This window comes from Glandiceps talaboti, chromosome 1 (genome assembly GCF_964340395.1).
Source record: "Glandiceps talaboti chromosome 1, keGlaTala1.1, whole genome shotgun sequence".
NCBI lineage: Eukaryota > Metazoa > Hemichordata > Enteropneusta > Spengelidae > Glandiceps > Glandiceps talaboti.
Window position 1 is genome coordinate 1,621,797 of NC_135549.1, and position 14,269 is coordinate 1,636,065.

At 33.5% G+C, this 14,269-nt stretch overlaps 1 protein-coding gene across 1 annotated transcript in view; it reads left to right on the forward strand.

Annotated features, from left to right (window-relative positions):
• Nucleotides 1-9,450, forward strand: part of LOC144442935 (uncharacterized) — a 40,898-nt gene extending 31,448 nt beyond the window's left edge. The window contains exons 6-11 of the mRNA XM_078132311.1: nucleotides 1,895-2,007; nucleotides 3,608-3,710; nucleotides 5,051-5,185; nucleotides 6,008-6,141; nucleotides 7,759-7,938; nucleotides 8,674-9,450. Of these exons, the coding sequence (XP_077988437.1) occupies nucleotides 1,895-2,007; nucleotides 3,608-3,710; nucleotides 5,051-5,185; nucleotides 6,008-6,141; nucleotides 7,759-7,938; nucleotides 8,674-8,841 (833 nt within the window). The 3' untranslated portion in view covers nucleotides 8,842-9,450. The remainder of the gene's footprint in view (nucleotides 1-1,894; nucleotides 2,008-3,607; nucleotides 3,711-5,050; nucleotides 5,186-6,007; nucleotides 6,142-7,758; nucleotides 7,939-8,673) is intronic.
• Nucleotides 9,451-14,269: the final 4,819 nt, after the last annotated feature.

Genomic DNA, 14,269 nt, shown 5'->3' on the forward strand with positions numbered 1-14,269 from the left:
CACTCTCAAAGAGCCTTACTCAATAATACACTCTCAAAGAGTTTATACCCAATAATACACTCTCAATGAGCCTTACCCAATAATACACTCTCCAAGAGCCTTACCCAATAATACACTCTCAAAGAGCCTTACCCAATAATACACTCCAAAAGAGCCTTACCCAATAATACACTCCAAAAGAGCCTTACCCAATAATACACTCTCAAAGAGCCTTACTCAATAATACACTCTCAAAGAGCCTTACTCAATAATACACTCTCAAAGAGCCTTACCCAATAACACTCTCAAAGAGCCTTACCCAATAATACACTCTCAAAGAGCCTTACCCAATAATACACTCTCAAAGAGCCTTACTCAATAATACACTCTCAAAGAGCCTTACTCAATAATACACTCCAAAAGAGCCTTACCCAATAATACACTCTCAAAGAGCCTTACTCAATAATACACTCTCAAAGAGCCTTACTCAATAATACACTCTCAAAGAGCCTTACCCAATAACACTCTCAAAGAGTTTATACCCAATAATACACTCTCAATGAGCCTTACCTAATAATACACTCTCAAAGAGTTTATACCCAATAATACACTCTCAAAGAGCCTTACCCAATAATACACTCTCAAAGAGCCTTACCCAATAATACACTCCCAAAGAGTTTATACCCAATAATACACTCTCAAAGAGCTTTACCCAATAATACACTCTCAAAGAGTTTATACCCAATAATACACTCTCAAAGAGCCGTACCCAATAATACACTCTCAAAGAGCATTACCCAATAATACACTCCCAAAGAGTTTATACCCAATAATACACTCTCAAAGAGCATTACCCACCAATACACTCTCAAAGAGCCTTACCCAATAATACACTCTCAAAGAGCCTTACCCAATAATACACTCACAAAGAGCATTACCCACCAATACACTCTAAAAGAGCCTTACCCAATAATACACTCTCAAAGATTTTATACCCAATAATACACTCTCAAAGAGCCTTACCCAATAATACACTCTCAAAGAGCCTTACCCAATAATACACTCTCAAAGAGCCTTACCCAACTGATAAAATGCAGTATTTCACTTTAATACCATATTAGAAGTTAAAATAAATACATTTTCAAAGAGATCTTTCCATAAAGATGAAATGTAATCAACATGGAATCTTGTCATATTTTCATGTAAATGTAATCAAATATTTTTTGATGGGATTTATCTTTACTCTGAAAACAGCCAATGTTTTGATTGAGATATCACAAAATGAATATGAATTAAGATGTGAAGCCCCAGACAATGAATGAGAGAACTTAATACATTGTGTGAACACCATTGCAATTTTTACTACAGATTAGTGTTACATAATACATAAACGTAATGTAATACATAACCGGCTTATCAGAAGTTCTGCTTGCAGTCATTGTGTGTTAATATATAAACATCTTATCAGAAGTTCTGCTTGCAATCATCCGGTCTTAAGAAATGATGAAGATTATTGGTTATGGTTGATGAAATGAATCAAAGAATACATTGTCACATTGAAATTGACACAACTAATTTGCATTTTTTAATTTTAAAAAAGAAAGACTAATTTGCATTCTGTTTTTACGTATGTATATAATAATAATGTTTATTCAACAATATAATAAAAAATTAACATTAAAATAGATATATATATACAGAATACATGGCAGAATGGATCAAGAAATAGCAAAGCTAGTCAAGCTTGTATCCCTTAGTGACTAACTAACATACTAGATACTGGTGTATATATACAACATTAGAGATTGCCATAGGAACTACAACAAATAAGAAACATATTGATTATTTTATCTATGTTACATCTCATCTCATCTCTAGTATGTGTTTCTATCTTACTCCCTGCATTGCATTACAGGTGTATGGCCAGGGTTCAGCTCTTTGGACTGGTTTCAACATGTATATCCTCGCTTGGAAGAAAAGGACAAACCTTTGGAATGTATCCAAGAACCTGGGGAGATACTTTACCTTGTATGTATGCATATAGTACTTGGAGAGAGAGAGAGATAACCCAAGTAGACAGATCAAATATATCATGTGACATATGACATTTTCAAATGATGAAAAATAGAATTATAAATTATGACGTAGTTGTAACTTTTTACACAGTGCTGCATAATTTTGTAATTTACCCACAAAACACAGGTTCAGTAGTACTATAGGCATGGTGAAATGCCCATAGCAACAGCCGAATACAATTGTGCTACAATGGCATTGGTGCTATTATCATTTATTATTTTTTTAAATTTTTGTGTAGGTTATTTAAATGATGACATAGATTAGAAGGATACTAAGTACTGGGTATTTCTTGTATTTGAGATTTATGTGAACATACTTATTATATTCAAGGCATACAAAGATGGTGCCCCCCCCCCCCCCCACCTCAAGGTACAGGCAAAGTAAAAATGAAGATAGTGCTCCCCCCTCAAGGTACAGGCAAAGTAAAAATATCACATGTACAACACATGAAATATTCAATGTTTTTTTCTCATAGTTCTATTACCAGGGGTAATATTGTGGATGAATTTTTTATATTTGAGGCAAAGTAGACGCATAGCAGACAAGATGAATCTGCTGATTGTTTCTAGTTAGTAAATGAATTTATAAGAGAGATTTTCTAACAAACACAATCAAGTAGATAACTAATTGCTGACCTTTTCAACCACTCCATTATGTATATACATGATATGTGTATATTGAATGCATTCCCAGCAGATGTTATACGCAAGACATCGAATAAAATATTTAGAACTTTGAAGTTATCTTTTAGCACAACTGAACTGACAAGGTTCAGTAGTGCTATAGGCATGGCAAAGTGTGTGTGTGTGTGTGTGTGTGTGTGTGTGTGTGTGTGTGTGTGTGTGTGTGTGTGTGTGTGTGTGTGTGTGTGTGTGTGTGTGTGTGTGTGTGTGTGTGTGTGTGTGTGTGTGTGTGTGTGTGTGTGAACAACTTAGAGTCAAATACTGCTGGACTAATTACCATGATATTTGGTGGGTGTATTACCTTGGGTGTCTAGTTGAGAAATTGTTCAATCAAAATGATCTTACCACCAGTGTGTGATAAGAACAAACATTCAAACAATGTATGCAAAAATGTCTAGCAACATGACCATGCCCATAGCAACAGCCAAATGATCGCATTTATTGCAAAGATAACAACAGGGTTGGATAGGCAACTGGATAGTTATTCAGCAAATGAACACCTATACATAGCATGGATCAGCATGTGGATAAACATTTTTTAAAAATACAGTTGTGTTACAATGCCATTGGCGCTATTTTTTCAATTCCAAAGATTACCAGCTGGTTATTTATCCAGACAAGGTTATGAAATTACATGAAGTAATTAGGGCAGTCGTATGGAAAAGTAAAATGAAAAAAAAAAGTATGAAGTTGCTAGTTCAGTAAACACAAAGAAAGCTTTAATGAGCACAATTAATTACCAGTTTATGTTGTGGCTGTATTCAATCACTTTGTTACATCTAACAAGGAGTCATTTATGACTTTGCCCATTTTCATCTCTCTAGCCGGAGTCATTTCATTTATGACTTTACCCATTTTCATTTCTCTAGCCGGAATCATTTTATCATGCAACATTAAATATCGGGGACACGATAGCAGTTGGTATTCAGAAAATAAATGCTGCAACAGAAATAGAAAAGTTATTTTATAGAGGTAGGTTTTATTATAGCAAAATAATTCAACTCATAATCTGCCAGATTTTTTACTGATCATTTCATTATGAATGTTATGAATGCCATTTGATATTTCATAGCTTTTTTTAATGATTTTTATCTAAAAAAAAAACCCTCTTTAGTATTCAGTAAAGGTTGGTATTATCAGCAGGAAATTAAAGATATTTGGAGTGAAATCACGATTAATTTGACTACTAATATTCTAGGCTAATTCATTTTAAATTGTATATACCACATAATAATGTACTTGAGAAATGGAACAGCATATACCCACAGTAGCGACAAGTGTTATTATGTGGATAAATGTATCACATCTCCTTCAAAGAATACTACTTCATATTCTCCCATATCACTATTAAAATTATCTTCATTTTGATTTATATTAATCTATCAATTTATAGCATTATATAAATGTTTTTAATATAACAGCAATGATTCCAACTATATATCAGGATAGTTCATCTAGTTATTATACATGGAGGAAATATGTCACCTGATTCAGTTGACAGATGCCATCAAGTTGTTCATTTACTTACTGTAAACTTAGACCAAATCATTTTTTGTAAAGTTAGACTAAATCATTCTCTATTGTGAGAATGAATATTCATGTACTCTGAGTTCATACTTAGTAATGACATTTCTACTCACAGAGTTAAAATATTTCTTGAAAACGAATCCCAAATCCCCAAATCCAATTCCTTATCATATTGTCAGATGATTCAGTTCAAATGTTTTTATCAATTGTGATGTGTTATTGATGTTGAAATGTGGAGCATATAATCTTTATTTAGATATGAAAATATTACCCTAAGATAAGATTGCCAATCAAATGAGTAATATTTTATTATTATATATGATTTCACCATTCTGTCTCTCATATCAAATTTGTTTTAATGCAAATATTTATCTTATCTACTGCTATATTTTTGATGATTTTAAATACACTATATTTGCTTGTATTCAGCAATTTTTAATTTTACAATTTTTTGTCGTTTTTTCATATTTTCCTTTGGTTTTTACTTGCTTTTAATTGGATTCTGTCCTTTAAAAATCAGTTTAGCCTTAATTTCACTGATTTTCTCTACTGTCATATTAACTTGGTTTTAATAATGTGGCTATCCTTGTTGTTTGATTTGATGTGCTAAATCTTAGTATTTCACTAGATTTTGATGTGGTACTATATTTGTTAGCCTGCGAATAGTTCTTAACAAAATTCTGGAGCTGATTTAACACTATTGCAACATTATGATAATTGAATGCATATTATTCAAATAGAAATAATGCCAGGAAATTATTTGAAAATTATTTATTCAATTTCAGCAAAAGATTTAGATTTTCTACAGAATGACAAGAGTTTGTCCAAAGATGAGAGACACAAACTATTGATGGAAAATGTAGAATGTTTTGAAGAGCTACATAGACTTCTACCAGGTACTAGTAGATTACATATTGTTTGTAAAGCAAGTTCACTGTTCCACACTCTTGCTGAGTGAAGTCATGATATCCAACTTGGGAAAGATATACTAGTAGGTGAAATCAGCTGTAGATAATGTGATGTGTTGATAGGAGGAATAGGAGAACGTCTGACCTTTAAAACACTGTTTAATATGACATCAGATATCAGACAAAAGATATTCATTTGTATTTTTTATAAATTATTAATGCACCTTGGGGACAGTTCTCCAATTCTCACCAAACTGAAATTATTGCTATATGAAAAAGAAATGGGGTTCACCATCTTTTTTTTGAATTTCAAGGAAATTGTCAACATTATATTTACCCATAGAATTAACACAGTATGTGGTGGCCATATTGGATTCTCAGTAAAATGACTATAAAATTTTTAATATGATTTTGACCTCAATTTAAAATATTAGTACAGTGAAATATGAACAAAGTCAATGGATGTAAAATGTTCAAATCTTTCATTTCAACTACTTTTTGTCTCAAGGTTCTCAGGAAATCCATTATTCTTTTTAAACTTATTGAAACAGAAAATTATGTCAACTACAGTTAATATTTGTTCATATCCTTAGTAACCAGTGGTTACCATTTTAGATCGAAATTAGGAAAATTTTCACTCAGTGTTGCACATTTGTTAGAAAAATACATGTGAATTTATAAGTTAGATAAAATCAGTTTTTTAAATTTAATGCAAAAATAAATTAGAAAAAAATGATCACATGTAAATTTGATTCATTCCTTCTTTCTCACCATTGTTACTTTAGATTAAAATTAGGGAAATTTTCACATGTTGTGTATAATTTTTATATTTAGGGAACAAATTGAATGATTTGATTAATTCAATGCATCTATTGTATATTCCTATCTTTGTAGAAAGTAGTGAAGTCTTGTGTCGGCTTGGATTTGCTGTCTACAATCTTAACCATAGTAGTAACACAGCTATAAAGGTAAATATTAAAGTGGCCATATGGATGAGGATTTGGTATTTATTTTGGATTTTTAATTTATAAAACAATTTTATCATGCTTCCTACTTTAAAAATCAATGTGAAACCCCAATTGCCAAGTCCATGTTTGTACCTCAATAAATTGGAAAAGACTGATAAATGTATAAAATATGTTTGTTATTGTACGTACAATATCAAACTTTTTGCACATTTTGTAGCTTTTTGCAATATAATGAGCTACAAAAAAAGACAGACTTAGTCATGTTGTTTCACTTTGATTTTTCAAGTAAAATTGTCTCATAAATTAAAAATCCAAACTGAATACCTAATCCTAGTCAATATGGCCACTTTAAAAGGTTTTATAGTAATCTCATTTGATACTAAGTTTAGAGTGTTGATGTTATCTTTTAAAAAATAATAAAATAATATAGATTCCAACCACAAGTGACAAACTATGCATTTACGTTACTTGTCTGTAGTGCTAAGTAATCTTGTGTTGATAAATTCATTTAAGATAAGACTTAGAAACACCTTCAAAGTTACTTTATTTGTTTTTGTATTACATTTGTCAGTATTTCTGTACCAATGCCTGGGTAACATACCCAAGGGACATACTTATATGTACCCAACCCAAGGAATATGAATGTTTACAAACAACAGTCTGGCAAAAATAACCAAGACCAAATTTCATTGCTAAACCTGTTGTAATGGTGTCTATGAGGTTCGCATTGCTGGAAACATTTAAGTTGAAATTTCCAAGATATTATATGATGTGACAGGGCGCCCTCACACACCAGCCCACCCCTTTGATATTATATGATGTGACAGGGTACCCTTACACACCAGCTGGCCCACCCCTTTGATATTATATGATGTGACAGGGTACCCTCACACACCAGCCCACCCCTTTGATATTATATGATGTGACAGGGTACCCTTACACACCAGCCCACCCCTTTGATATTATATGATGTGACAGGGTACCCTTACACACCAGCCCACCCCTTTGATATTATATGATGTGACAGGGTACCCTTACACACCAGCCCACCCCTTTGATATTATATGATGTGACAGGGTACCCTTACACACCAGCCCACCCCTTTGATATTATATGATGTGACAGGGTACCCTTACACACCAGCCCACCCCTTTGATATTATATGATGTGACAGGGCGCCCTCACACACCAGCCCACCCCTTTGATATTATATGATGTGACAGGGTGCCCTCACACACCAGCCCACCCCTTTGATATTATATGATGTGACAGGGTGCCCTCACACACCAGCCCACCCCTTTGATATTATATGATGTGACAGGGCGCTCTCACACACCAGCTGGCCCACCCCTTTGATATTATATGATGTGACAGGGCGCTCTCACACACCAGCTGGCCCACCCCTTTGATATTATATGATGTGACAGGGTGCCCTCACACACCAGCTGGCCCACCCCTTTGATATTATATGATGTGACAGGGTGCCCTCACACACCAGCTGGCCCACCCCTTTGATATTATATGATGTGACAGGGTGCCCTCACACACCAGCTGGCCCACCCCTTTGACAGGAGCAAGATTGATACAAATAATTTATTTGTTGGTTTCATTCATCAGATCACTGAACAGGCTGTTGAGAAGGACCCTTATTTTGTGGTCGCCATTTTGAATATTGCTGAATACTACAAGGATGTTGGAGATACAGAGAAAGCAGAGGAGCAGTATATTAGAGCCAAAGAAGTCAACCCTAGGTATTGGCAGATTTATGCAGATTATGGAGATTTCCTAGCTGCATTGGTAGGTGTATTATTTAGGGATTATTAATTTTAAAATGGCCAGAGAGGGCGCTACAAAGGCTAACAAGCGAGTACTTATATGCAGTAAATGAATGAGAGGATGGATAAACAAACTGCATATTAGCTTAGTCAGTGACTGAGTTTGGTGAAGGCTATGTTTTTTTTACCTCTTTTTTTATTCTTAATATGATATCTAAAAGATTTTACAGATTGATTTGGATGAAACTTGTATAAAGTTTAGCTGTGAGACAGGACCAATTTGTTAGATTTTGTGTGGATCTGGGTTTTAGTGAAGCCATATAATATTACTATGATCAGCCATTGTGTTCCAATTGTTGAGGGCGCTCTTCTTTGTTTTTTGCTTTGTATGCAATATTAATACTGTGTTTAAAACATCCAAAGATGGATTATAAAATACACATATACACAAATACTGAAGTAATAATGAGGATGTTAAACATCCAGAGCTTATAAGCACTGTTTAAAAACTGTACTCTGCTGAGTGTCCTGTAGTTTGAAATAATGGACCAGATACAATATCGTCATAAGAATATGTAATGTCAAGTCATGGTTGTCAAGTGACAAGACATTCTAGTAAATTTTATGTGTGGCTACAGTCAGTCTAATCTGTACCAAGTGTTCAAAGGTCAAAACGGTTCCAACTTTAAATTTAGCTCAAAACATATTCTAAAACTTTGATTGATTCATGAATATTTTGTTGGTTTATTTGATGCAGGGTAGATCAAAGGATGCAGCAGAAATGTATCTAGTTGGAACCAAACTAGAACCAGGGATGATGCCATTCTGGGCAAGATTATCAGACCAACAGTACAAAAATGGTGACTTAGAAGCTGCTGCAAAAAGCAGACAACAAGCCTTGAAATTACAGAGAATGCAGCACTAAAATAAATCACATGTAGTTACTTGACTTTGGTATGTCAAGCTGTACAATGGGATAAGACTAACAGATCACAAACTAATCAGAAGTGTGTAACTATGACAACAGATCACAAACTAATCAGAAGTGTGTAACTATGACAACAGATCACAAACTAATCAGAAGTGTGTAACTATGACAACAGATCACTATTTCATCAGAAATCTGTAACTGACAACAGATCACTATTTGATCAGAAATCTGTAACTGACAACAGATAACTATGTAATCAGAAGTGTGTAGCTATGACAACAAATAACTATCTAATTAGAAATGTTTTGTTATGACAACAGATCACCTTGTAATCAAAAAGTTTGTTCCTATGACAACAGATTACAATGTAATCAGAAATGTTCAACTATGACAAGAGATCACATTAATCAGCAGTGTGTTACTATGACAACAGATCATCTCTTAAAGCAGAAGCTACCCATCATGTCAATCCATGATAACAGAAAGGTTGACAATTTTCATCAGATACACAAACTTGAAAACATGAAATTGAAATGTTAAATATTTTATCTATTCATGTAATTTGTGTCAGTTTGATGTGAATATGTGGATATTCCCCTTTGACCAAGTATCATATACAAACATATTTTCTATTTTTATTATATTCGTACTTCTATATTATTATTTTATATTATATTATATTATTATTATTATTATTATTATCTGATGAGCAAGTTGAAAATTCCTTTATTGCATGGAAATTCTAAAACATTGATATTGATATTCCAGCTGTAAGACAATTTGAAGCCGATAGAATTAATACATAGATGAAAGTACTACAAAAGCATGATGCTGCACTTTCGGCTAATGTTATTTCTATGTTTTACATGCACACACCCAGATTGGCAGTAGGTGTATTTGCTATTTCAGTGAATGTTATTTCTACAAGCTTTACATGCACACACCCAGATTGGCAGTAGGTGTATTTGCTATTTCGGCTAATGTTATTTCTACGAGCTTTACATGCACACACCCAGATTGGCAGTAGGTGTATTTGCCATTTCAGTGAATGTTATTTCTATCAGCTTTACATGCACACACCCAGATTGGCAGTTAGGTGTATTTGCTATTTCAGTGAATGTTATTTCTATCAGCTTTACATGCACACACCCAGATTGGCAGTAGGTGTATTTGCTATTTCAGTGAATGTTATTTCTATCAGTTTTACATGCACACACCCAGATTGGCAGTAGGTGTATTTGCTATTTCAGTGAATGTTATTTCTATCAGTTTTACATGCACACACCCAGATTGGCAGTAGGTGTATTTGCTATTTCAGTGAATGTTATTTCTATCAGTTTTACATGCACACACCCAGATTGGCAGTAGGTGTATTTGCTATTTCAGTGAATGTTATTTCTATCAGTTTTACATGCACACACCCAGATTGGCAGTAGGTGTATTTGCTATTTCAGTGAATGTTATTTCTATCAGCTTTACATGCACACACCCAGATTGACAGTATATATAATAACAAAGTACTGGTCATTGTCACTACACTCCACAAATCAGTTTTGCTATTCATACTTGATTTCACAGAAGGTCCTTCAAACAGTCAAATATCATGCTGTCATAACAGATGGATGATCACAAAACAACTTTCGCTCTAGGTATTGTAGAGGTGCCCTACCCCCACCCCCACCCCCACCCCAATATTTCATTAACAGCCAGCATTTCAGAGAACTATTATTTTTCTGTCAAGTGGAACCAAAGTTATATGGAATTATTTGTCTAAATAATATTGTAAATAATAGCACTATATTCACATTTAGTTTCATCTCTGTAAATACTTATACAGGTACATTTATGTACATATTTACTATTTCTAAAAAACACCTTTCAATAATATCCCAGTTATGTGCTTGTTGATATTCAAACTGTGTTTTAACTACTAACCTGTAACCATACCAGTACATATGTCTTTCTGTGTTTTAACTACTAATCTGTAACCATACCAGTACATATGTCTTTCTCTGCTTTCTGACAAGAGTGTCAATTCAAGGCTATTTGCTTATCTTTTTTTAATGCAAAGACTTGGTCATGCCTTTTATATGATATATTTGTATATTTCAGTTCATTTTTCAGAAGCTTAACTAGGTTTTTAAATTGTCATTTTTACTGTAAAACAGTACATTCTTGACAATGTTTTAACCAGTGCAATGATTCTTTTTTGATTTCTCTGTAAATATTTTGACAATATTTTATATTTTGAGTATTGGTGTTCAGAATCAGACAACTTTATCAGACTATCGTTGTAGTATTTTTAAGTATTTTAATGTTAGAGCTTTGTCATTCAGCCATCTTATTTTGAAATATATGCACATTCTACTGTTTATTAAATGGGGTCTGTTATTTATACAGTGCACCATTTCATTTGAAGGAGTGCAGAAATAGACTTTAAAATAAACAGAACATGCTACGGTATTTTTACTTTTGCATACACTTATTTGCAACAATATCAGTTTAAGGAATGGGCAGAATTTGCAGGAGGGGCCCTGAAGAAAAAGTGGAGGCGTGCAAAAAAGCCAGGGGGGGGGGTGCCTGCTTAAGTTTATATGCTCTCGATTTGTGATCAAATTAAACCACTAGGAGCTGTCATTTACTGTGTACATTTCCAAAATTACCAAAGTTTTGCCGCCATAATGTATAGTTCATGTAATGAAGCAGGTGATAGCGAAGAGAATGTGTGTTTGTGGCTGGCTTAACATCTGTGTTTGACTGTATGTATATATATATACATTTATATATATATATATATATATATATATATATATATATATATATATATATATATATATATATATATATATATATATATATATATATATATATATATAAATGTATATATATATATATATATATATATATATATATATATATATATATATATATATATATATATATATATATATATATATATATATATATACATAAAAATGAAAGAAGACGAGTCTGATATTACATTGTGGAATTACACTACGGACCGTTTCACCCGAAGGATCGTCAGGTGTAATAGTGTAGTATACATCCTGCTTTATGTACATAACTTATGTGTGTTCACTGACGGCTGTGTGTACACAAAAAGATTGACAACAAAGGTTACGTATTATTAAGTAAGAACTTGTTAGCGTGCCGGCATTTACTGATTAATTCAGTTCTGCTGTTCAAGTTCGTTGATTTGTCGGCAGTTATGATAAAATATTTTTCCCAGAGGCATAGTTGACATCGTTTGGTAACGTTAGAGTATGAGGAAGCCTGCTTGAGAACTGACCAGTGTACGTCGTAATTAGTGTTGCTGTCTTTTTATATATATATATATAATGTGTGTGTGTGTGTGTGTGTGTGCATGTGTGCGTGAGTGCGTGAGTTTGCGAGTGATTGAAATGAAGATAGCCTTATGATATTTACTGAGATTGAGAGTAAAAGTAATATGATTTGAGGTTTTGATTGAGTGCCATCTTCAAAACTTCTAGCACGCGGGGGGGGGGGGGGGGCTTGAATTTTGGAGAGTGCTGTGGTGGTTGCTGCGTTTTTTTTACCTCAGCCCCCCCCCCCTCCGCTTCTGCTGCAAAATTCTTGCTCTTAGCCCAAACTGAACACTTATGCTGTATCTCAAGGACATTTCACAAAATTTAACTTCCATTACACTAAAGAAATGGGCTGTCAAAACTCAATGACACAACTTTTTTCATGGTTATTTGAGGAACCTTTTAGGTACTAGATACTACGCATACCAATTGTGGAAATATACATGTATGAATAACGACATGTCAGCACTTTGACTACAAAGTAAATTTTTCTGTGCCTGGGAATGTTATTATTTTATACATACGAATTAGAGAAAAATAGAAATGAATCATTTACCATATACAGTGTGTGATTGTATTCAAACAAAACATATTTAACGAACACAGCAATACTAATGAGTGTACAATGACGTATTAAATATACATTAAAGATTACCAGTGGTGCATATATCTATAGAACGTTATAAACAAATCATATTAAGGCACAATATAGGCTAACAAACAGGTCATTCCCTTTTCACTCTCTATTATTTTTGATGCCAATCAGTGAAAATATAGTCTACATGTAATTGTCTAGTAGAAACTATAACTGGGGTTAATCACAGAGAGAAGTAGGTTAAACACATGTCTATCCTTTGTTAGTTTGCATTTTGAACAAATGAGTTAAATTAGATACAATTTTTCGTTTTTAATGTTTTTTTTTAAATCTTAAATTAAAAAAAGGGCATCCATGAAGATGAATGAGAGGATTTTCATTTAGTAGTGCTAGCAGTAGACGTGTTATACCAAATAATGATTGCATTTCACTAAACTAGGTGCAAGTATTTACTTGTACAATTACCTGGTTTCAAAAAAAAAAATTAATTAACGGTAGTAGATAAAACTTGTGACAACACATCAATTAATCACTACATTTAGTTTGACAGGGGTTTATTTATATTTATGGGGAGGGGTGACAAAGAGCGTGGAAGAGGTGGCTAAGAAATCTACCAATTTAGTATGCTTTCAGAATTACAAATTCGTAGAATTGTCTTCTATATTTCTCCAGTTGTAGGAGTTAATCTCTAGTCAACGAAAGGAATGTCACGCATGTTTACACTAAACGGGGTTCAAACCACTCTTACCCCCCCCCCCATCAAAATGTATTTTCCTTTGTAAAAATTACAGTATAATAACCGGCAGTGGTCAGATAGATACGTACTAAGTTTGCCTGTAGAGAGTGTTGGTTCCAAAAGTTGGACGATTCCTCTCGTGTTACGCAGGGTGTGCTTTGAATAAAAAGACGGGTATACTACTTAGCAGGAATTATTTGTATCAACAACTTGCCCAACGTAAGAATGGGTTGCAAAGCAGGATGTAAGGAAGAGTGCCAATTATCTCACTTTGGCTTTAATGGAGTGGAGTCTACAAGTGCATTTGTTTTGCCGAGAGTAAGTTGTTTTTATAAATCATCATTATGATATATCGTATAAAGTAAAACATTACCAGGACTGTTGAACAATCCTACAAGTATTGCTTCTTCACATTTGATGTTTCTTTTAAATGGAAATTCTTGCAATGCAAAATTTGAAATCATCAAGAGATATAAATGTTAATGAGCATTTTAACTTTTTCGTGGGTGATCTTGAAAGACGTCATAAAAATATTTGCTACTTAAACCTGAGATTGTTGTTTTAAAAAAGCATTTGTTTCTATCAATCTGACGTTGGCACTTAGATGCATTATTATTTATATCAAAGTATTACTTTGGTGTTATGGGTTGTACTTGATATGGATGCTCTAAATGATTGTGCTACTTACAGAAAATGCTTTACTTTGGTGTTATGGGTTGTACTTGATATGGATGCTCTAAATGA